Genomic DNA, 25,177 nt, shown 5'->3' on the forward strand with positions numbered 1-25,177 from the left:
CTGAATTCCAAAACAAGCCTGGCCCCAAAGCTTTCAGATAAAAGATCGTGCGGTTCTGTTAAAGGCAGCAGCGGCAGCAGCTACCGGACGGGAGCCTCACCTGGTGCCCAGCGCGATGTGAGCCTGACTGACTGACTGATTGACTGATTGATTGATTGCTTGCTTGCTGCGTTGGGTTTTCGTTGCAGTGCGCGGGCTTCTCATTGCAGTAGCTTCTCCTGTTGCGGAGCGCAGGCTCTAGATGGGCAGGCTCCAGCAGCTGTGGCACACAGGCTCAGCAGTTGTGGCGCACGGGACCAGCCGCTCCACGGCACGTGGGATCTTCCCAGACCAGGGCCCGAACCCGTGTCCCCTGCATCGGCAGGCAGACTCCCAACCACTGCGCCACCAAGGAGGTCCCGAACCTGATGTTTCTTAAATGCTTTCTGGGATGGCAATCCAGGACACGAGTGTGTAATCGATACATGCATGCATTTTTGAGCAAATATTCCACAAGTAATAATCATGCCAACGGCATGGAAAACCCACTGACACTTGACCAGGTAATGGATCAAAACCTGTAGTTCGGGGGCTTCCCTGGTGGCGCAGTGGTTAAGAATCCGCCTGCCAATGCAGGGGACGCGGGTTCGAGCCCTGGTCCGGGAAGATCCCACATGCCGTGGAGCAACTAAGCCCATGCGCCACTAGTGAGCCTGCGCTCTAGACTCCGCAAGCCACAACTACTGAAGCCCACACGCCTAGAGCCCATGCTCTGCAACAAGAGAAGCCACTGCAATGAGAAGCCCGCACACCGCAACGAAGATTAGCCCCCGCTCGCCGCAACTAGAGAAAGCCCACGCACAGCAATGAAGACCCAACGCAGCCAAAAATAAATAAATAAAATTAAAAAAAAAGAACACCACCTGTAGTTTGAAAGATTCTAAGTTAATCCAAGTGGAGGGCTCAGAGCAGTACCTGGCTCTTGGCTGGCACGCGGGAAACATCTAGCGTTGTTACTGTCATTATTACTGTCCACGTTGTTGTTAATAACAGCCCAGTGAGGTGGGCACTGCTCCCTCCTTGCCTCCCAGACCGGGGAAAGGGGTCACCCTGCTGCTGAGTGGAGAGCAGTGCCTGGCAGGATGGGGCTCCGGCTCAGCCCCCAACCAAGGACCAGCCAGTTCTGAGTTCCTAACGGCTAAATGGCCATAACCAAACCCGCCTCCTAGGACAGTCGTGACATTCACTGACGTCACATACAGGAGGTACTGAGAACCTGACCAGGGACGTTATGGGTATTAAAAGAGGATGGCACGGGTAAGAATAATGCATATTGTTACTGTAATGTAATGTAAATAACATGTAAATGTAATAACGTGAACATAAGGTTTATTTGTTGGGTTCTGGATTTAGTCATTTATATTACGCCAGATAAATTATTTGGAGTTACTGTGGTTGTTGCGAGGACTAAATGAAAATTACTGTAAAGGGCCTGGTATATGATAGTTATGTTGATGAAGAGGGAGGAGGGGGGAGCAGGAGGAAGAGAGAAGAGGGGGGAGGAGGAAAAAGGAGGGGGAGGGATGGGGAGCGAAGCGGGGAGGGGAGAGGCCACAGAAGAGGAAGAGGAGGGAGGGACGGCTGGCACTGAGTAATGGGCCCGTCGCACAGTAGGTGCTCAATAGAAGTCCACTGTGTTCCCCGCTCGGGGCTTTGCTCATCACCCCAGCCTGCATCTTCCAGGTGGAGACTGAGATGCACAACAGTCGATCCCCTTCCCCCAGGTCACATACCCCACCCATGGCTGGGCCGGGACAGGACCCCCCAGAGCCCCCCCCACCCCTGCACTGCTCCTCAGGAGCACCACCCCGCCCTGCCCACTGTGAACTCCACAGCCAGCCTCTGCCTCTGTACCAGCTCTGTAGCAGCTGCCCTCCAAGGCCAGGGACTGAGGACCACACCTCCTTCTCTGAGGGGCCTGAGGGCACAGCTGGGGGTCCAGCAACTCCGGCCTCACCTCCACCCCACACTGCTTCTCAGTGACTGCCCCCTGACCCCCTCCCGGCAAAGTGCCTCAGGGGACGAGTGTGACCCCTTCTCCCCTCCCCCACTGGCTGCCACCACAGGCCCCGAGCCCCTGGGCCACTTACCCCAGGACCTTCATAGAAGGCACTTTGGGCCTCCCCGGGATTATCCAGGAGGTCATCACTGTCAAGCTGCAACAAGACCCGCCCCCACCCAAGGTCAAAGGTCAGCTGGGCAGTGGGCCGGCCCACCTCTAGAACAAAAACCAATTTAGGGTTACATGGGACAAAAAGACAAAGACAAGGTGGGGGGGGTTGAGGGGGAGATTCGAGGGGTACAGGAAACTCCGCCTCCAGAAAAGACGCCCCAAAGAAAGGGGCTTGGCTGCAAGATTAAAATGCGAGGCAACCCCAGCACTGAGTCCGAGCCTCTCCCGACACGCCTGCCTTGAACTCTAGAATCCTGCCTCCGTGGCTTTGCTCAAGCGTCTTTGGTAACACATCTGGCAGGGCCTGTCACCTTTGTCACGTCCTCCCGACAACTGTCAGTCCCTTCCTACTAAGTCACTCCTTCCACTGCCCAGCCCAAGCACCCGGCACGCCCTGCCACCCGGGCACCTAATGTGCGTGCTGTTCCCGTGTCTAGGAGCACAGGGACCTGTCTCGTTCCCGCAGACATGGGCGATGCCTAGAACAGGCCCTAAGCACCCAATGAATGTCTGTCCACAACCAAGCCTCCCCAGTTTCTCTGTCCAGCTGATCTTCTTCCAGAACCCCAGACTGGTATATCCAATAGCCACCCTTGGACTTCTACAATCCACCTCGAACTCCCAGTCTCAGAGAACGGTACCACCACCCACTCAGCTGCTCAGGTCAAGTCCAAGAGGCATTCTGGATCTTCTTTCTTCCTCACCATCTAATCCACCAGCAAGTCTAGTGATTCTGCCTCCCAGACAGATCCCAGAGCCAGCACCTGGCACCTCCTCCTGTGCCTGCCCTGGGGCCCAGGCCACCAACCTCCACTCCACACTCGCCTCTGCTCCACAAATTATTTGATACATCCCCTCTCAAGGAGCAGAGCTCCGTTCCCTCCCTGTGAGTGTGGGCAGGCTTAGTGACTCGCTTCTAGTAAATGCAGTATGACGGAAGTGACAGTGTGTGACTTTGGAGACTAGGTCATAAAAGGCACTGAGCTTCCTCCTGGCTCTCTCCCTTGGGTCACTTGCTCTGGGGGAACCAGCTGCCATGCTGTGAGGACACTCAAGCAATCCTATGGGGACGCCCACATGGTGAGGAGCTGAGGCCTCCAGCCAACAGCCACGGCAGAGTCATTGTGGAAGCACATCCTCCAGCCCCAGACAAGCCCTCAGATGACAGCGGCTCCAGGCAACATCCTGACTGCTACTCAGGGTAGACACTGAGCTAGACACCCAGCTAAGCCACTCCCCAGTTCCTGACCCTCAGAAACTAAGAGCTCTAACAAATGTTGTTTTAAGTCACTAAGTGATGGGATAACTTGTTATGCAGCTGTAGGTGACTGATACAGCTCCTCATGGCTCAACAGACATCCACTCTCCCCCACTTTGTTCCATTCTCTGGAGTGCAAACAGAATGTGGCATTCTCCTGCTTAATAACCCGTCAGAACTGCCTGTCACATTCAGAATAAAGTCTGAACTCCTCAATCAAGGTCCTCCAAGCCCTTCATGACCTGCTGACTTTTGTCCACTCCAGTCTTACCACCTTCTAGTTTCCCCTTCATTCCGGCCCCACAGGCCTTCTTCCTCAAACTTTCCAACCTTCCTACCTGTCCTTCCCCTGCCCAGAGTGCCATGGGCACCTCCCTTGGATCCCTCAGGTTTACACCAGCTAGAGAAGCCCCTGCTTCTGCCTCCCATTCATCTTCTTTTAAACCTCTTTTGTTGTGCAAGTGACATTATTATTTCTCATGCTGCTCTGCATGGTGCTTTCCACCATCACCTTTATTAGCTCTCTGGTTGCTTTGTTTACCAAGGAAATGTGTATGGAGTGAGGGCAGGGATTTGCCATCTCGTTCACTCTCTGCCATAACCCTGGGGCCTGGCTCATGGGAGGCAAGGGGCAGATGTCTACTGAATCAGGGGGGAGTTGTCTCTCAACTCCCAATTCCACAGGCCCCTGCCCTGGGGATGCTTCTCCCTGCCCCAGCACTCACCTTCTCAGATCCATGTAAGAAGTCATTGAGGGCCTGAGGGTCACTGAAAGAGAGAAGAGGAGAGACATTTGAGGAGATGAGGGACAGGGGAGGGGAGGGAGAGGGTGGGGGAGGGTGGGGTGGGGTGGGGAGCCCATTACTCACCAAATCACGTCTAGTAAGCATCTCCCATCCTCATCATCCATCGCCACTGGACGGGGCGGGAAGAGGGCAAGGGAGACAAGTTAGATGCCGGCAGCGTGCCAGGACCCTCCCTGCAAGGACCATTCCCTGGGGCCAAGACCCCTGGAGGGGTCAGGTTTCCGTCCCCTTAAGTCTAGGGGCATGGGTAGGGGTTGGGCAGGTGCCCTCTGTACCAGAACCTCCTGATCAGAGACAGACAGCTGCCTCTCCCTCCTCCCTCTCTCTCCCCCCAGCATCCGATGACGATGGTGATGACATCAACCCAGACTGAGTCCTGATCACATGCAGGCCCCGTGCTAAGTGCTTCACACACATGTAACTCATTTAATCCCCACAGTATCCCTCGAGGTGAGTCCTGCCACCCCCGCTTTGCAGATGAGTAAAAGGAAGAGCTGAGACCATGGTTCTCTGCCTCCCAGCTAGCAGGTGGCAGAGCCAGGCCTGAACCCAGAAGTCTGGCCCCAAGCCTGTGCTCCTGTCCTACATGTGACTGGGTGAAGGAGGGAGGGAGGGGAGGCGGCATGAAGGGGCCCGGGTTCTGGGTCCCCCCTGGAAGACACATGCAGCGTGGTTCTCAAGGAAGGGAAGAGAGAGGGAGAGGGACCAGGAGGGCGGGTGCTCTGAGGCAGAGGAACCGCCGGAGCCGGGCTGAGCCTGTCGGAATGATGAGGACGGCTAACATTTGTCTCCTGCTTACCAAATGCCAGGCACTGTCCCAAGCGTTTCACAAATGTTAGCTTGTTCAGCCCCCATGGGAAAGGGATGCCGTGTGCCCCATTTTACAAGTGAGAAAACAAGTTCTCTGTGTTTGCCCATCCACCCCTGCACCAACCATCACTGCTCCGGACATCCCACCAAGCTTCCACGCACCCATCTCTCCAAACTTCCACCCAACCACCCATCTTCCTTGTCTTCCAAACACACAAACTGACCCGTCCTTCCACCCACTCCTCCTTTTTACTTTTTTGGGCCACACTGAGAGGCTTGCGGGATCTCAGTTCTCCAATCAGGGACTGAACCCGGGCCCGGGCAGGGAAAGCACTGAGTCCTAACCCCTGGACCACCAGGGAAGTCCCCATCCGCCTATCCTTCCAGCCCACACATCCTTCCCTCCCAACCGCGCAGACAGAACGCGAGGAATCACACACAATCCCAGTCCAGGGCTGTGGGGTTCTTAGCCTCTCTTTTTCTTCTTGGTAGGGGGAGGGGGATGGTGAGGACAGGGTGACTGTCGTGCACCGCCCCCCTCTCCCCCGCCAAACACACACAAAATCTTACTTGTGCTCTCAGCTGGGTCACAACCCCTAACCCCCAATAGCATTCTCTGAACTTCCTGATCGCTACTACAGCCCCTATTACCCTCGACGGCTCTGTGACACAAAGAATCTCAGGGAGGGACCCCACATGGTTAGTTCAGGGTCTTCTCTGAACAGTACCTTGGAGAGTCTGATGAAAGCAAAAGACCCTCTTGCCAGAAACATGCATGTGGGCCAGAAATGTTACACGTTCTTTCCCAGGGGCAAGTGTGTCATGGGACACACACATACATATGCACACACGTACACACTTCATGGGCCCTGGGTTAACAAGCCCAGTCTAGAACAGAAACACACGGCCCCGGAGCCTCACACACCAATCACCCTCGCCTCTAGAGCTGGCCCCGGGGACTGCCCCAGAGAGGCCCTTCCAAGGCTCTTGCTGCATCGGTGCAGCAAGATAACACACTCTCTCCGGCTTCATATCTCCGCCCACACCCAGTCTTCCCATGTCACCAGCTCTGTGGCCTATGAGCCCCTGCCCTTCCCAACCAGCCTGAGGTGGGCAAGGCCTGGCTAGGGAATGACAAGGCAGGATCTGCAGAGAATCTGGAGAAGACGGAAAGCGGGGAGGGAGATCCTGGCTGCAGATGGCATAGAGGTTGGGGGAATGGCCCGAATGACCCAGGGGGCCCAGGCTGGAGAGGGCGGGGCTGAAGGATGTGGCTGAGCCAGGCTCTTCCAAGAAGGAACGTCCCTTACGGGGAGGTGGACAGGGGACCACGGCCCCTCTGGGAATGAGCGGGATGCTTGGCTGGTTACCTGCGCTACAAACGAATCATGAAGGGAAGGAGGGGGTGTCCACTCCAGGTCTACGCAGGGCCCCCAGCTGGGGACGTGGGGAGCGTCCTTTCGGGGGCCAGCTGTGGAGAGAGAATGAGAGAGAGGCTGTGAGTGGGACAGTCAGTGAAAAGGAGAAGGATGTAGCCAGAGAAACGAGAGGTCAAATACAAGTTTAAAACTACAGGAAACAACACTGTACATTATCACATATATATATGCAGACACACCGCACTATATCTACATATACTGTGTGTGTGTGTGTGTGTGTGTGTATATATATACACACACACACATCATGCAATAGTATATAACATTATATTTTTTTTGATATAATCCATCAGCACTTCAATCTAGCAAAATACAGTCAGGTCTTGTCATCTGAGGTGCTTATGTCCCATAAGGTCACTGTGAATTTGGGATTATGGCCACTGAGTTGCCGCCCCTGGGGAAAGACGGGGTTAGCTTCCTGCCAGCCTCTGGTCCCATTCTCATCAACCCATCAATATATCCCCTCGGTTTACGTGTGTTTCTGTTTAAAGACGCCTTGTTTGGGACTTCCCTGGTGGCGCAGTGGTTAAGAATCCGCCTGCCAATGCAGGGGACACGGGTTTGAGCCCTGGTCCGGGAAGATCCCATATGCCGTGGAGCAACAGAGCCCGTGTGCTACAACTACTGAGCCCATGCGCCTAGAGCCCGTGCTCCGCAACAGAAGCCACCACAATGAGAAGCCCGCACACCGCAATGAGAGTAGCCCCTACTCGCCGCAAATAGAGAAATCCCTCGCACAGCAACGAAGACCCAACTCAGCCATAAATAATAAATAAATAAATTTATTTTAAAAATAATAAAAACAATAAAGACACCTTATTTAATATAAATCGTTGATTCGCTCACACTGAGCTCAAGGCCAACAGCGCTATAACTCATGCCTGAGGGCAGGCCATCTCACACGCGCGATTTCTCCAGAGCACATCGCAGCCTTCCTGTGCTTACGAACACTGGGCGGCCCTTCAGCCCTACGCGGGAGGGGCCGTCTTTACCAACAGAAAGCACAAAAGTGCAAAACAACAGGGCACTAAAGAGGATGCTTGTTTATAGCTCTCGAGCTGAACAGAGAGGCAGAGGGTCGCCGCGTTCAACCTCAGCTGGGAGCACGTGCATCGGGAGACTCAAATAGACTCATGGCTCTGCACACGTCTGCACGTGACCAGGAAAGCGCCGTGAGTATTGATTCGGGGGTTACCAATGTTAGCAAATCGGCGGATTCACAAATATGGAATCCACGAATAACAAGGATTGACCTGATGACAATAATGATGGTGGCTGTGATGATGATGGTGGTGGCTGCTGGTTTTAAGTACTCTGCACGTATTAGCCTGTTCACCATCTTTGAATCCCTATGAAGCAGGTGCTTTTCGCAGCCCCATTCCACAGATGAGGAAGGCGAGGCTCAGAACGGTGAGCCATATGCCCTAGATCCCTCCAGTGGTCAGTGGTCAGGCTGGGGTCTGAGCCAAGGTAGGCTGACTCCAGAGTCCCCACTCTTAACCACTATCCCACAGACGGTCCTCTCATCATATTGGTTTTTTTTGGGTTTTTTTTTTTTTTGCGGTACGCGGGCCTCTCACTGTTGTGGCCTCTCCCGTTGCGGAGCACAGGCTCCGGATGCGCAGGCTCAGCGGCTATGGCTCACGGGCCCAGCCGCTCCGCGGCACGTGGGATCCTCCCGGACCGGGGCACAAACCCGCGTCCCTTGCATCGGCAGGCGGACTCTCAACCACTGCGCCACCAGGGAAGCCCCATATTGTTTCTCTTTTAAATGTGAAGCCAACATGGCCACAGCGTCAAGATAAGACGAAGCTGGGTGACAGCCTTTGTTAGCATTTTGTGAATGCCTGGGATAGCTCAGATCCAAAAAAGCGATAAAGCGAGAGCAGATGGAAGAGAGAGGAGGAACGGGAGCTGCTTCTCCTTTTTATGGAGAGCCCCAGGCCCCAGAAAGATCTAGAAAGCATCTGTCACAAGACCCTGGAACACGGGATCCTGGCCCATCTAGATTCCAGGTGCACTGCCCTGGACCAGGGTGATCACAAGCGCTCAAGGCGGCTTTGTGAGAGCCGCCAGCTGCAAGTGGGTTCTCCCCTCCTCCCTGCCCCAAGCTTTGGGTGTGGCCCAAGTTCTGTAAACGTCGTCGGACCAGAAGTAGAGCCAGGAGGTGGGTGTCTCCTGAACAGGGCTCTCCAAACGGGATCTGCGGGTGAATGTCCAGTGGGAGGCTCCAGCCTGTGAGAATCTGTTATCCATGTGTTTTCATTCAGATGGTCACAGCAGAGCAATGGATGAGGGGGACTTTCCGGGGAGAGGGCAAGGCTCTGCATGGTGATGGGGTGTCCGTTACATGGGGGTTTAAAAATTCACAGCTCAGATTTGTGTATGTCAACACATGTCAATTCAACGCATGTTAATTTTACCTTTAAAAAACTGTACAAAATAAATAATTAGCAGAGTTGTAGTGGGGGAGGAGAGCTAACAGACATGGCAAATTTGGTAACTGTGAGAGCTGGATGATGGCTACCTGGGGGCTTCAGTACACCATTCTAGTTAATTTACGTCTTCTTGAAAGTTTCCATAATAAAAAGAAAACCATTTGTCAATGATCAGCAGGTCCGGGGTTCCTCTGAGATGAGTCCCCCGTTCAGGTGCCAGGGTTGGCATCTATGTCGCTATCAGGTTGATGCCAAGAGGCCCAGCATGGGGTGACAGTCTGGGGTTGGAGTCAGCAGTTCAAATCCCCACTTCCCCACACATGGGCTGAAGTTGGGCAAGTGACTTCACCGCTCTAGGCTTCAGTGTCCTCATCTGTAAAATGGGCACAATCACAGTCCTTATTTTCACGTACGGCAGTGGAGAGGCTCTTAGGCCTTTAATCCTCAGGTGTAGTAGAGTATTTCGTAAGCGATAGATCCTGTTACACAATCATTTTAGCTGCCATGTGAATCTTACCTAGCGTGGCAACTCCCAAAGCTTTCTGGCCACAGCACAGTCAGGTTGGACAAAAGTCCCCAGGCCCCAGCTTTTCCACCTGGTGCCTTTTGCCACATTTGGCCCTTGAGCACATTTTGAAGGGTTTACACCCAAGACAACAGAAATACAAGCAAAAATAAACAAATGGGACCTAATCAAACTTATACGCTTTTACACAGTAAAGGAAACCATAAACAAAGGGAAAAGACAACCTATAGCCTGGGAGAAGATACTTGCAAATGATATGACTGACAAGGGCTTAATTTCCAAAATATACAAACAGCTCGTACAACTCAATAACAACAAAACAAACAACCCAATCAAAAAGCGGGCAGAACACCTAAATAGTCATTTCTCCAAAGAAGACATACAAATGGCCAACAGGCACATGAAAAGATGCTCAACACTGCTAATTATTAGAGAAATGCAAATCAAAACTACAATGAGGTATCACCTCACACCAGTCAGAATGGCCATCATTAAAAAGTCTACAAATAATAAATGCTGAAGACGGTGTGGAGAAAATGGAACCTTCCTACACTGTTGGTGGGAATGGACATTGGTGCAGCCACTATGGAGAACAGTATGGAGGCTCCTTAAAAAAACTAAAAATGGAGTTACCATATGGAAGGGTTTACATATCATTTGATTATGCACTTGGTCCGACTTAAACTGCCAGGTACCAGGTCTCCTTGGGTCCTTCCAAACCCCTGTCGTTACCCTATTTGTCAGGTGAGATAAACGAGGCTAAATAGAGTGTTGAATGGGAAACCATGGGCCACACACAACCAGTGATACGTGCCCCCTGCCCACTCATGCACAGGGCTACCCAGGATCCTGCAGCTCTCAACCTGGCAGACAGAGGGAGCCTTGAAAGACGCAAATGAACCCACTAAGAGTGGAAAGACAGAATTTGAATGCTGTCTGGATACTTGATGATACTAAGAAATTGTGATTAAGATTCTAGGTATAACAACGACATCGTGTTTTTGTTTTTCTGCTTTTTTTCCTTTAGAGTCCTTACCTTTTAGAAATACATCCTAAAATACGTAGGGGTGAAATGATAAAATGTCTGTGTTTTACTGCAAAATAATCCAGTTCTGGGAGTTCAGGGGCGTACTGACCTGCGCTGTCCAATACGGAAGCCACTAGCCATGTGTGACTACGCGCATTTAAGTTCAAGCTAATGAAATGAAATTAGGGCAAATGACTTGAGTAGTTATTTGTCCAGAAAAGATATACAAATGGCCATAAGCACAGGAAAAGATGATCAACACCACCAGTCATTAGGGAAATGCAATCAAAACCACAGATGCTGCCTCACCCCCATTAGAATGGCTACTATCAAAAAACCAAAAATTAACAAGTCTTGCCGAGGACCTGGAGAAACTGGAACCCTGGTGCTCTGTTAGCGGGAACATAAAATGCTGCAGCTGCTGTGAAAAACACTTTGGCGGTTCCTCAAAAAATTAAAAATAGAATTAGCATATGACCCAGCAAGTCCACTTCTGGATATATACACAAAAGAACTGAAAGCAGGGTCTTGAAGACATATTTATACACCCACGTTCACAGCAACACTATTCACGAGAGCCAAAAGGTAGAAACAACCCAAGTGTCCATCAACAGATGAATGGGTAAGCCAAATGTGGTGTCTATTTACAATGGACTATCATTCAGGGAGGAAATTCTAATACAGGCATGGATGACCTTAAGCTAGGTGAAGTGAGTCAGTGACAAAAAGACAAAGATACCATCTGATTCCACTTATGACGGAGAGACAGGAAGTAGAATGGCAGTTGCCAGGGACTGGGGGCAGGGGAGGAGAAACCGGGACTTATTGTTTAGTGGGTGCAGACTTTCAGTTCTGCAAGATGCTACAAGTTCTGGAGAAGGATGGGGGTGAAGGTTGCACAACTATGCAAACGCACTTAATGTCGCTGAATCGCACACTTCGAAATGGCTGAGATGGTAAGTTTTGTTATGTATATTTTACCGCAATAAACAAATGGGAAAAAAGGGTAACAATGAGGAATATGAACGTTTTAAATAAAAAAGATTTACCTTAAAAGTGTAAAGGAAATTAAACATTTAGTTCGCGGTCACGGTGGCGGCATTTTGTGGGCTTGACAGCCACACGTGGCTGGTGGCTACCACACAGGACACCGCAGATCTAGAACATTCCCATGGTGGCAGAAAGCTCTCTTGGACAGCGCTGGTCTGTCAGAGTGGCGGAAAACTGAAAATTGGCAAAGAGTTGGTTGATGGGGTCCATGTTTTACTTATTCTACTTTGTGCACATTTGCGGTTTTCCAAAATGAAAATTTTTTACTTTGAAAATACTTCAACATCAAAAAATCATACGTCTCTCTGAGTTTTTATTGTCTGTCTCCCCCACCAAAATGTCAACCCCCCCAAGGACAGGGATTTTTGTCTGTTTTATTCCCTGTGGGACACCCAGAGCCTGCACAGAGCATGGCACATGGCAGGGGGTCACTAAATATTTGTGGGGTGAACAAATGAATTTGCACAGGGGGTTAAACAAACCCAATCATTCGTTCAAAGAGCAGCCTGGTGAGAAAGGCATTTACTAATCTCTGGCTCTGTGTCCAGCATGGGGGAGAGCTGAGGATACCATAATGAACAAAAGCAGACCCAGTCCTTGACTTTGGGGAAGATCATGACTAGTGGTTCTCAACCAGGGGTGACATTAGACGTCCCTCTCCTTCCTCGACACACACATACTCAAAAAGCTTTTGAAAAAGTGACCAGGGCAGGCGGGGGACACACAATTAGCATGCAAAGCTGCAACCCCAAATTACGCACAGGGGAGTGGACGTCTTGCGTTCCTTCAGAGCAGAAGCTTTAAAAGCCATCGCATGGTTCTGCCCAAGTCCTGGCACGACATGGATACATGGACAGAGCCACAGCCAACGCACGAAGCTCGGACACATGAGCGAGAGAGGAGCCTTTGCTGTTGTCAGCCACTGAGATCTAGGGCTCACTCATTACTGCAAATCACTCAGCCGAAGCTGACTGATACATCTCGGAAGAGCCCACCCTGCCCCAGTGCTTCCTTGGTATCAGGCCCTGGGCTAACCCCACACCTATTGATTCCTCCCAGTCCCCGGGGAGGCAGGAGGAACGTTTCCCACAGCGCAGGAAACTGAGGCTCCCAGGGGTCAGGACACTTGCCCCAAACCACACTGTGAGGCCAGAATTTGAACTCAGACCCTGTGATTCTGAAGAACCTCATTCTCCACCACTGGGCTATAAAAAGCAGGAAAAGCTGGGCTTGCGAAACCACAACCAGCTCAAGAGAACAGCCATGATGCAACAATGACAAAGTGTCCTTCCAGAAAATCGTGTGAATTCCTCCGGCACTTGGAATGCCATTGGAGTTTTGCGTTGTCATCAGGAGTTGTGCAGAAGCCAGGCTGCTGAGCAGGATACAGAATTAAAAGTCCCCGCGAAGCTCCAGAAACAGGCTAATTTTAATTTAGATTTAACTTAATGCTAGTAACCCTCGGGTTATTTGCAAGTCATAAAAATGAAAGTCGACGGAACTCTACCATTTGCTGATGGGAAGTGATAGGTGGAGAAGAGGATGTGGCAAAGTCTAGCTGTTGCTTTTCCAAACACCATTTCCCCACCCCTCCTCGCCTTGCTCACAGAAGCCTGGTGCTGCTCGGGGTAACCCCTGCCAATTCCAAGATGTAAACAAACGCTGTTCTGAGTCAGTCAGTCTTTTTCAAACTATGGGTCATGCCTTTGAGGGTTGTGAAATCAAATTAGCAGGTTGCGACAAGGAATTTTTTTTTTAAGTTAAAGAGTATAGGGTCAAATGGAATGGGATAGAATAGAAAATACTAAAAAGCATCACACAGGGTAAGCAAAGGGATCAGTTTGTGATACTGGTTTCAATTATGTGTGTCTCTGTGTGTCCATATTTCCTACTGTGGGTTGTGGCCAAAATAGCTTTAAAATAATTGGACGAGGCCAGGGGCACTGCTATCCCCTTTATCAGCCATTCACTTTCCCAGGCTTCCTAGCAGCTAGGCTAGCCATCGTTTTGCAAATAAGTAAAAGCCAAAGTATACAGAGTTGGGTTCTGCTCAATGAATCTTCTGGGGAAGACAGAATTTGGGAAAGTTTTTCTTCCAGAATATAAAGACAGAGCTTCTCTAGGGAGAAAGTCTTTTGCTTCCTGCTTCCTGCTTCCAGCTTTGAATACAGTTGAGAAGACTGGAGCTGTGGCAGCTATTTTGCAATCATGAGGCAATAAATCTGAGGCTGATAAGCCTACCTACGGAGGATAACTGCTGAGAGGAGAGAAAAAGACTAGGTTCTTAACAACTCCTCATGGGTTGCCTGCCTCCAGACTTCTTAATCCTTACAGTTTAAGCCACTGTTAGGTTTTCTGTTATTTGCAGTCAAACACAACCTGACACAAATGAGTTGGCATTTCTAGACATCTTTGCAGCCCATCACAAGGACTCTCAAAGCCTTCCGTGGGTCAAGGACTGTACTCTGTGAATCCGCTGATTGAGAAGAGAGGCCCAGCAAAATGAGAGAGGGCTGATGGTAAGGGGATCTGAAAAAAAGACCACTGGGGCCAAAAACTCTTCTTCTCCCTAGTCCCACTGTTTAGAGCTCCTCCTATTTATTATCCAACCCTTGAACTTGGGCTGGCCTTCTGACTTGCCTTGGCCAACAGAATGTGGTGGAAGTGATGGTGTGCGTTTCTGAGCCTACTCTTTGCCCAGCTGCCATGTGACAAAGTCCAGGCTAGCCTTTTGGAGGACAAGAGACACATGCCCGTCACCTCTATCATCCCAGCTCACAGCCAGCCAAGCCCTAGAAGCAGAGCCGCCTAGCTGACCTACAGCTGTACACACCCAGGTAAGACAGAAGTAGCCAGAGGTACCCAAGGCCAAATTCCAACCATTAGAATCACCGTTTTGTTTTAATCCACTGTGGCGCATTGTGTTTTCCAAAGATGGCTGAAATAATGTCTCCAACCTCCCATGATCTACCAAAGTGCGATCTTGCCAGTCCTCTTGAATTGAGGAAAATTTGTGACTAATTCAACTAGGACAGTGCAACAGAAGTGCCACCATGTGACTTCTGAAGCTAGGTCATAAAAGTCAATTCAGTTTCTGCCATGTCCACCAGGACATTTACCCTAGAAGCCCTAAGCCGCCTTAATAGAATTCTGACCGCTCTGAGGCCACCATGCTATGGTGAAGCCTAAGCTAGACATGGAGAGACCATGAGTAGATGCTCTGGTTGATGGTCTTATCTTCAAGTCATCCCAGCCCAGGTGCCATGCATGGCATATGAACAAGCCCTCAGCCCCCAGCCTGCGAATCTTCCCAGCCAAGACCGCAGACATCATGGAGCAGAGACCCACTGTGTCAAATTCCATGTCAAATTCTTGGCCCATAAAACCTGTGAGCATAATACAATTGTTCCATTAAGCTGCTACATTTTGGGGTAATTTGTTAAACAGCAACAGTAACCAGAACAGCCTCTAAAGTTGGGGGTTATTTGTTATGTGGCAGCAGCTAGCTGATACAGCCCTCTCTAGAGACTAAGTACCAACTTTGACCTCACACCTCTGACTCACCCAACTTTCTTTTTTTTTTAAATTAATTCATTTATTTTTGGCTGCATTGGGTCTTCATTGCTGCATGCAGACTTTCTCTAGTTGCAGCGACAGGGGCTATTCTTCGTTGTGGTGCACGTGCTTCTCACTGAGGTGGCTTCTCTTGTTGCGGGGCACGGGCTCTAGGTGCACAGGCTTCAGTAGTTGTGGCACGCGGGCTCAGGAGTTGTGGCTCACGGGCTGTAGAGCGCAGGCTCATTAGTTGTGGTGCACGGGTTTAGCTGCTCCGCAGCATGTGGGATCTTCCCGGACCAGGGATTGAACCCATGTTCCCTGCATTGGCAGGTGGATTCTTAACCACTGTGCCACCAGGGAAGTCCCTCACCCAAGTCTTACCCATTCCACCTCCCAAATCTCTCCACTTTATCTCCTCCTCTCCATGACCACTATTCCTGCCCAGATCCAGGCCTCACCATCTCTCTTTTCATCTATCCATCCAGCCAGACTTTTGGGGAGAGAGAAAGAAAGAGCTATTTGGAGAGCAATTAAAATCGACACCACCTTTATGTTCAGTGACCTTTAGAGTTCTAAAATCACTGAATTAGTTTAACAACATAAAAGCGTGCCCTATAAAACCTGGATTGCTCATAAAGCAACTGGTGTCTAGCTCCTAAAAGCCTTATTTACACAGGTAGTCACACACTAGAAATGTCTGGTATGTTCTCTCTTTTCCCTTTTTGCCATTCGCCGCTCTCCTAAGTGAAGCTATAAAGCCACAGACTTGCCAAGAAAATCAGGCATCTGAAAAGGTTTTTGAATTTTTTCTTAATACTAGTGTATAAAAAACAGGGGGAAATTCTGAGGAGTGAAACAGGTAACGGGGTGGGGTGAAGGGAACAAAAGCAGGGATTACACTGACCGGACACAGGGCTGCCCAGGGCATCAAGCAAAAGAGAACACTTCAAGTTCAGGAAAAAATGGAGTTAAGAGAAGTGAACGGGAAAGAAAAGCCCCTACAACATTCCACACATGCTTTAGACCACTTGTTCCTAAACATGGGCAGGCAGAATCACCTGGAAGGCTTTTAAAATAAAGAATGAAAAGAATGGATTTCAGAATCAGCAGGTTGGGGGCAGGGGCGGCTGGGGGGGGGGGCGGGGGTGCTGAAAATTTGCATTTCTAACAAGTTCCCAGGTGATGCTGATGCTTCTGGTCCAAGGACCACTGCTCTAGAAGCTTTTGTCTCTTTAGTTTTCCTTCTGGGGCTCTTGCTCTTGTATAGAACACAAGCCACCAGTTCCCAGCCAGTGTCCAGGCCCCTGACAATGTGGCCTCACAGGGTCCTCTCCGAGGCTCAGGAGGGTCCAACATCCAGTCTCAGTCTGATATCCTTTTAAACAGAACTTGGATTTGGTTCCATTCAGAATGTACCCTCCTAAGAGGATGACTCACGGTGAGTATAGGCCTTTTGCCCCTTTGCCAGAAACTTCCTTTCTCAGCCTCCTTTGCAGCCAAGTGTGGACACGGGAAGGTTTTTACATTTGGATAAAAAAGACAGAGCCTTACATTGGGAAGATTATTTGCCCCTACTCTTTCCTGCTCGAGAGAATGATGTGAAGCATGGTGACAATGGCCAGTGCTACAGCAGCCGTTTTGCACTCCTGAGGGGGAAGGCTCAGTGGATCAGAGACAGACCCAGCGTCCTAGAAACACTGAGCTGCCAAATATCCCTGGAATGGCCTTCAACTAGATGTTTTGTTCCAGAAGAGAACTAAAAGCCTGAATTAACTACGGTTAAACATATACCTACTCTATGACCCAGAAATTCCACTCCAAGGTATTGACTTAACGGATGTGAAAAGTATGTCTACAGAAACATTTGTACAGAAATTTTCATAGCAGCATTATTCACAAAAGCCCCAAATTGGAAACAGCACAGTGTCCATCGACTGGTAGATAGAGAAACAAACTACGTTATATCCACGTGCTTGAATACAGCTTAATAATGAAAGGGAATAAACGACTGATACAGGCAAGGTCATGGATGAATCTCAAATCCACCATGCTGAGGAAAGGAAGCCAGACACAGAAGACCATTCACTGTGCGATCCCCTTGAAGTAAAGTTCTAGTGAAACTGATGGGGAAAAAAATCGGAGGTGTGATTGCCTTAAGGGGGCAGCAGGAGGGGGAGAGGGCTAAGTACTGACTAGGAAGGTCCACGAGGAAATCTTCTGTGATGATGGAAATGGTCTGTAGCTAGATCTGGGTGATGGTTACATAGGTAATATTTGCCAAAATTCATCAAGCAGCGCACTTAAGGTTTGTGCCTTTTATTATACTTAATTTGTATCCCGGTAAAGCACAGCTTAAAAAAACAAAAAACAAAAAAACCCTACACAACCGATTCTTGTGATTCGTGGTAGTTATGTTCTACAAAGTTGCCACAAACACTGAATTAGAGAATACGGAACTATTGCTCCTGGGGGAAATACAGCTTCTCATGAGCCTCTGGTCCCAACATTTTCATCAACCGATCAATACATAACCTTGTTTTTAACGTGTGTTTCTGTTTAAAGACACCTGATTTAATATATACGGCTGATTCATTCGCAGCGAACCCATAACCAACGGCGCTGTAACTCACACCTGAACGAAGCTCATCTGAGACACATCACAGCCTTCTGGAGCTTAGGAACACTAGCCAACACTTCAGCACAATGTTTGGGGGGCATTTTAAACAGCTAAATCAGCAACAAAAAGCCCCAAAATGTGAAAAACATGGCACTAAACAGACCAAGAAAAAGCCACTTGGCTACAGTGTAAGAGCTGAAACAAGAAGACAGAGGGTCGCCCTGGTCGATCTCAGCTGGGAACAGGCACACAGGACAACTCAAATTTTTCACTTGCTCGGCACATGTCTGTAAATGACTGGGAAAGCACCCGGTGTGCTGATCTGGGGGTTACAAAGAAATTTTAGCAGGTAGATGAATTCACAAATATGGCATGTGGGAACGAGAATCAACTGTACAGGGAAAAACTGGTCAAGATTATAGCACATTTAGTTTCCCTTTACCCGGAGATTTCACTCATGGGCCTGATCCTACAGGTACAACCTGACATATCCAAAATTATACATTTAGGAGGTTTTTAGGGCAAGGTGTGTGTCTACCAGCGAGATATTGGAAGTAATCCACTGGCCATCAGTGGAAAACAGGTTAAATAAACTGGGTCCATCTAAATGGGAATACTACGCAGCTGTAAAAAAGAATGAAGAATGCAAATGGCCACCTATATGGGAAAAGAACCTGAAAAAGAATAGACATATGTATATCTATAACTGAGTCACTTTGCTGTATACCTGAAATTAACACAACATTGCAAATCAACTATACTCCAACGTAAAATTTTTAAAAAAATTTTTTTAAAGAATACAAATGGCCAACAAGCCCATGAAGAGATGCTCAACATCATTAGCCACCAGGGAAATGAAATCAAAACCACAAGTGGAGACTGCTTCACCCACTAGGATGGCTACAGTCAAAAAGACAGACAATAATGAGTGCTGGTGAGGATGTGTAGAAAGCAGAACCCTCAGACACTGCTGGTGGGAATGGAAAATGGCGGGGCCTCAGTGGAAAGTAGTCTGGGAAACTCCCCAAACAGTTAAACACCGTTACCATGTGACCCAGCAATTTCACTCCTACATATATACCCAAGAGAAATGAATACATGCATTCACACAAAAACTTGTACACAAATGTCCACAGCAGCATTACTCATAATAGCCAAAAGGTTGAAATAACCCAGATGTCCACCAATGGATGCATGGATCCACAAAACGTGGTCTCTCGGTACGGTGGGATATTACTCAGACATCAAAAGGAATGAGGTACTGATATACCACAGTACAACATGGACGATCCTTGAAAGCATCATGCTGAGTGGAAGAAGCCAGACACAAAGGACCATATATTGTATGATCCCATTTTATGAACTGTTCAGAATAGACAAATCCACAGAGACAGAAAGATTAGTGGTTGCCAGAGGCTGTGGAGAGAGAGGAATTTGAAGTGGCTGTTCTTGGACACAAAATTTTTTTTTGGGGGGGGTGATAAAAATGTTCTGAAACTAGATAGTGGTGATGGTTGCACATCATATAATCTTGAATATATAACCTGTGAATATACTAGAAAGTGCTGAATTGTATAGTTTAGATAGGTGAATTTCATGGTATGTGAATTATATGTTAATAAAGACGTTATTTTTATTTTTATTTTTTTGCAGTACGCGAGCCTCTCACTGTTGTGGCCTCTCCCGTTGCAGAGCACAGGCTCCGGACGCGCAGGCTCAACGGCCATGCATGGCTCACGGGCCCAGCCGCTCCGCGGCATGTGGGATCTTCCCGGACCGGGGCACGAACCCGTGTGCCCTGCATCGGCAGGCGGACTCTCAACCACTGCGCCACCAGGGAAGCCCCAAAGATGTTATTTTTAAAAAAGGAACAAGGATGTTCTCCATATACTGACAGAGAAAGTTCTCCACAACTATTGTTCTGTGCGGAAAGTAAAATGCAGAAGTGTGTATAAAACGTTACCATCTGCTTAAAGACAGTGGGGAGGAGATACAAGAATATATATTCTAGTAAATCAACTACATATCCACTTAAAAAAAAAAAAAAGACTATATATCCTAAATGCCTTTCTAGGTCTAAAGAACTTCCAGAAGGATCTCTACAGCACTAAACCCACTTATGAACTAGGAGGGGGACCCAGCAGATGGGACGGAGACACTCCACTGCAAATTTTTCAAAAATAGTTTTTGGTTTTTCAGCCAATGTCCTAAACATTCCAAAAAGCAAAAGTTTTTTTTTAATTTGTTTTTTTTTTTTTGGCCATGCCCTGAGGCTTGCAGGATCTTTGTTCCCTGACCAGGGATTGAACACGGGCCACAGCAGTGAAGGCTCCAAGTCCTAACCACTGGACCACCAGGGAATTCCCCAAAAAGTACATTTTATAAAATGTGTTAAAAAAAATAAGAGGACAGTTTCCGCCATCACTCATCAGCGTAAACTGTTACTTGCAGCCGAACGCACACAAACTAAAAAGCCTTTCAGTGGTAAAAGGAAGCACTGGGATTTGAACCCAGACTTCGGGACACCAAATCCTTGGACTGCCTTCCAGGACACCCCACTGCCTCATTTCCAGTGTCCAGGAAAATGCTGCGAAACTGGGCATCTGCTGGCACGACCTCCCTTCCCTCTACCCTTCCCCGGCGGAAATTCAGGAGCCTTCCCTAGTCATGGCCCGATTTCTCTCACATGATGCTTGAGGCAGAACCACTGGGGAGTCCTGAGAAGTGGGAGCCTGAGGTCTACCCCACGAGGGCCAGGGAGTTGGGTGGGCAGGTCCTGAGCCAGCCATGGGTTTGTGGTCCTGGTTTCAAGATGCCACACTTCATCCTGTTTCTTAACAGATGCCCCCCACCCTCCTCCAGGGCTTACTTACAAGCAGCATCGTCCGTCTAACCCTGTCTGTGCTCACCGCCTGGAGGGCTGCAGGGGAGTCGCTAACCAGCCTCCGGCTTCCTCTCGGGTCCCTTCTAAACTCAGCTCCCCACTCGGGCCAAAGAGATCCATTTGATTTGAGGTCACGTGGTTTCCCCTCCCCAGGACTCTCCGCTGCCCCACTCAACAAAACAGTGCTGGGGAGACAGCGGCAAGGACAACAGACATCCCTACTCTCCTGAAGACGTTCTAGGACAGGAGTCAGACCACGAACAAAGACATGGTGCTGAGAGGAGGAAAGCAAGGAGGCGGGAGAAAGGTGCTGTGGGGAGGGGGCGGGGAGGGCTGCGGGTGCATTTTTAGCGAAAGTGGTTGGGGTGGCCTCACAGAGAAAGGGGAGTCTGAGCTGATGTGCAGGAGGGAAGGGAAGGAGCGATTCAGACACCCAGGGAAGGGTGGTCCAGGAAGAAGGAACAGCAGATGCAAAGGTCCTGTGGCAGAAACATGCTGGGGATGCTTGAGCAACAGCAAGGAGGTGAAGCGGGGTTGAGGAGACGATGAGGGTCAGCCACAGAGGGCCTGGTGGGCCGTGGTGAGGACTCGGGCTTTTATTCTGGGTGAGTCCGGGGACATGACCTGACTTGGGTTTTCACAGGATCCCTCCGGCTGCTGAGTGGAGAACGAATTGCAGGAGGCGAGGATGGGAGCAGGGAGCCCAGAGAGGAGGCCAATGGTGGCAGGGGAAGAGGCGAGAAGTGGTTGGAGTCTGGATTTGATGGCAAAGCAACAGGGTCTGCAGACGGACTGACCAGGAGGTGTAGGGGAAAGAGCAGAGTCAAGGGCCCGCTGGAATCTGAGCCGGACAGCAGGGCAGAGCAGCTAAAAGTGGGCAGCCAGGCAGGATGTGAAGTGCACACGCACCCTTACACCAGCTCTCCTGGTTGATCAAGCAGCTGCTCCAGCTAAGGCCATTCCTCGCTAAGGTATTCCGACGGTCCCAAAGCTACTAATTATCTTATTAGGAGAGGGGTTGGCCTCCCGCCCAGGACCATGCCGGGAGGGCTGCTGCTCAGAGACAGAGAAAAATAGCTGAGATATGCAAGGCCTTCAAATCTTCCTCACCCAGCAGCTCTTTGTGTGTCTTGTTTCAGAACCTGGCCTTTCCCCGACGTCTAAACTGAGATTGGCGGTTTACATCTGACTTTGAATCCTTAAACCATCTGGGGGTATATGGTGTAAGGTAGGGATCCCATTTCATCTCTTTCCAAATGAATGACTAGTTTTTGGTCCCCAGCTTGGTTTATTAAGTCTCTCCCTTCCCCATCAAGGTGACCACTGGCCACTCTGGCCTCAGACCAGATGTCCATACTCATCCTGGGCTCTCTGTTCGTTTCCATTGGTAAAATGTCAATTTCTATTAATTCCCTAATCTCCGAGATAAAACATATTCAGCTGGACAGGTAATCAACAGATGGATTGATGCTGGGCAGAAGGTGATGGACAGTCCAGGCAGCAAGGTGCCTCAGAAGGGTACAAGGTCCCCAAAGCAGAGACCGTGATGTCCCTTTGCTTGACAATACATTCTCAAATAACTTGACTTATAGATCACGTTATCAACTTTTAATGAAACCATCCTCACAAAAAGAGACAGAGGGCATAAGAAAGGACTCACAAAGAAACCAAAAGGTTAAAAACCATAAGCTACAGACACAAAAGGTCACCTATCGTATGATTCCATTTCTAAGAAATGTCCAGAAAAGGTAAATCCATAGAGACAGAGAGCAAATAAGGGGTTGCCAGGGGCTGGGGGAGGGGAAACGAAGAGAAACTGCTTAATGGGTACAGGGTTTCCTTTTGGGCAAACGAAATTATCCTAGATAGGTGGGTTGGCAGGAAACTAGATAGAGGTGATGGTTGCATACCGTTATTAGCGTACTAAAAGCCACTGAACTGTGCACTTTAAAATGGTTAACTTTTTAAAATTGAAGTAGAGTTGATTTACAATGTTGTGTTAGTTTCAGGTGTACAGCAAAGTGATTCAGATATATATATATAAATTTTCAGTTGCTCTTTCCCTTATAGGTTATTACAAAATATTGAGTAGAGTTCCCTATGCTACACAGCAGGTCCTTGTTGTTTATCTCTTTTATGTATAGCAGTGTGTATCTGTTAATCCCAAACTCCTAATTTATCCCTTCCCCCTCAAAATGGTTAATTTTTATGCTATGTGAATGTTATCTCAAAAAAAGAAAACACAGGGCTTCCCTGGTGGCACAGTAGTTGACAGTCCACCTGCCGATGCAGGGGACACGGGTTCGTGCCCCGGTTCGGGAGGATCCCACATGCCACAGAGCAGCTAGGCCCGTGAGCCATGGCCGCTGAGCCTGCGCGTCCAGAGCCTGTTCTCCGGGAGAGGCCACAACAGTGAGAGGCCCGTGTACCGCAAAAAAAAAAAAAAAGAAAACACAGTTAATGTAAGCAGAAAATAAAGTCGATGGTCCCATTCCTATTGTAAGCTGTTCCTATTGTAAGCTCTTTTTAAGCCACATTAAAAAGTAAAATCAGGGGCTTCCCTGGTGGCGCAGTGGTTAAGAATCTGCCTGCCAATGCAGGGGACTCGGGTTTGAGCCCTGGTCTGGGAAGATCCCACGTGCCATGGAGCAACTAAGCCTGTGTGCCACAACTACTGAGCCTGCGATCTAGAGCCTGCGAGCCGCAACTACTGAGCCCATGTGCCACAACTACTGAAGCCCGTGTGCCTAGAGCCCGTGCTCCGGAGCAAGAGAAGCCACTGCAATGAGAAGCCCGCGCACCGCAAGGAAGAGTAGCCCCTGCTCGCCACAACTAGAGAAAGCCCGCGCAGCAACAAAGACCCAACGCAGCCAAAAAAAAAAAAAAAGTAAAATCAGTGATGTTTTCAGCAGAACTGGCAAAAAGTTGACTGAAACTTTAATTATCAAGAACATCATTCAAAATAGAGACTTTAGGTTTTATCATTAGTAATGACTATTGATAAATATAATGCTATTTAAAATGTTTGATTTTTAAAAATCTTCCTCACCTGTTTTTAATGTACATTTTTATGTATTTTTTAAATAATGTACCAAAGTGGAGTCATGTACGTATACAGTTTATAAAAAACAGGTGATGGTTAAGGCCTGGACTTTGGAACCAGACCTCTGGGCTCAAATGCCACTTAACTGATGTGTGACCTCAGGCGAGTCACTTCAGCCTCCCTTTTCCTACAGTTTCTTTCTCTATAAAATGGGATTAAAAGTAGCGCCCACCTCAGAGGTTTGTGAGGATTAAAATGAATGGATGCATGTAAATAGATATGCATTAGGCACACGCTTACCATTTTTACTGCCAGGAGTGTAGAATCAAAAGTATTGTGGCCTCCGCCAGGCGATCAAGGTCAGCGTCAGCCATCATAAGTCAAGTGGATAGTATGTACCTTTGATGTGATAAGATGGGAAGGGCACTTTATCTCTGTGGTCTTCCTCCCAAACCCCTAACCCCTTGTCTAATCACGAGAAAGACATCAGACAAATCCCGAGAGAGGCACATTCTCCAAATTCCCTGGCCAGTAGTCCCCCAAAATGTCAAGGTCATCAAAAGTAAGGAAAGTCTGAGAAACTGTCACAGCCAAGAGAGGTCTAAGGAGACATGACGACGCAACGTATAAGGTGGTGTGCTAGGTGGAGTCCTGGAACAGAAAAAGGACATTAGGGGGAAACTAAGGAAATCTGAATCAATTCTGGAGTTGGGTTCATAGTGATGTTGGTTTTTGGCTGTGACAAACATCAACCAGGTTCTGTCCCCTCTGTCCCCCTGATTCTGCCCTGGTTCTCCTACAATCTCATCCCCACATGGTGACCAAAGGGATCATATTAGAATGCAAGTCCGCTCATGTCCCTCCTCTGCTCGGAGCTCTTCCATGGCTCCTGCCTCACTCAGAATCAAAGTCCAAGTTCTTACTGTGACCATCTGCCCCCATCCCACCTCTGTCCTCACCTCTCACCCTCTCTCCCTCCTTCACTTCCCTCCACCCACACCAGCCTGCTCCATATTCCTCCAATGCCCCAGGCACACACCTGCCTCAGGACCTTTGCACCAGATCGGTGAGGCTCAACCTGATTCTGCTGGCAGTCACGATCCCCACCCCCTCACCCAGCACTTCCTCCTCCCTCTCCTGCTTTGCTTTACTTCAAAGCTCTGATTACTATCTCACGCGTGACTCTGATTTATCTTATCTATTGCCTGACTCTGCAAGGAGGAGCGGGTGAGCCCAGGTTTTGGTCTGTTGTGTTCGCTCTGTGTAAACATGGACTGAATGACAGAGGGGCACCATTCTCAGTGGTCACAGCTGATTCTGAACAGAGTAGGTGTGTGACCAGGTTTGGGGGAGGGCATGGTGGGCAGGGGGGACACATCACAGGCTGACCAGGGACCCACAGGGCAGGGCTCACAACGGGGGACCGGCCACTGGGATGAGAGCAAGGCCCAGGGGCCCAGAGGGAACCTGTCAGGGGCAGATGGGAGAGGAGGTGAAAGGTCACAGGTG

At 49.2% G+C, this 25,177-nt stretch overlaps 1 protein-coding gene across 11 annotated transcripts in view; it reads right to left on the minus strand.

Annotated features, from left to right (window-relative positions):
- The window catches only part of BICRA (BRD4 interacting chromatin remodeling complex associated protein), a 76,734-nt gene that overhangs the window by 18,057 nt on the left and 33,500 nt on the right, over nt 1-25,177 (minus strand). For 6 of the 11 annotated variants that reach the window (XM_089902638.1, XM_089902637.1, XM_089902643.1 and 3 more), the window contains 4 exons: nt 6,457-6,557; nt 4,340-4,385; nt 4,196-4,238; nt 2,130-2,195 (listed from right to left, as the gene is read on the minus strand). In XM_089902638.1, the coding sequence (XP_089758764.1) occupies nt 2,130-2,195; nt 4,196-4,238; nt 4,340-4,380 (150 nt within the window). In that variant the 5' untranslated portion in view covers nt 4,381-4,385; nt 6,457-6,557. Of the gene's footprint in view, nt 1-954; nt 1,806-2,129; nt 2,196-4,195; nt 4,239-4,339; nt 6,430-6,456; nt 6,558-23,968; nt 24,068-25,177 lie in introns of those variants that run through there. The other 5 variants (XM_089902639.1, XM_089902636.1, XM_089902641.1 and 2 more) reach the window with 4 other exon arrangements.

Source organism: Delphinapterus leucas, chromosome 20, assembly GCF_059928025.1.
Source record: "Delphinapterus leucas isolate spDelLeu-1000000601 "Yukka" chromosome 20, BTC_Dleu_Yukka2, whole genome shotgun sequence".
Taxonomy (NCBI): Eukaryota; Metazoa; Chordata; class Mammalia; order Artiodactyla; family Monodontidae; genus Delphinapterus; species Delphinapterus leucas.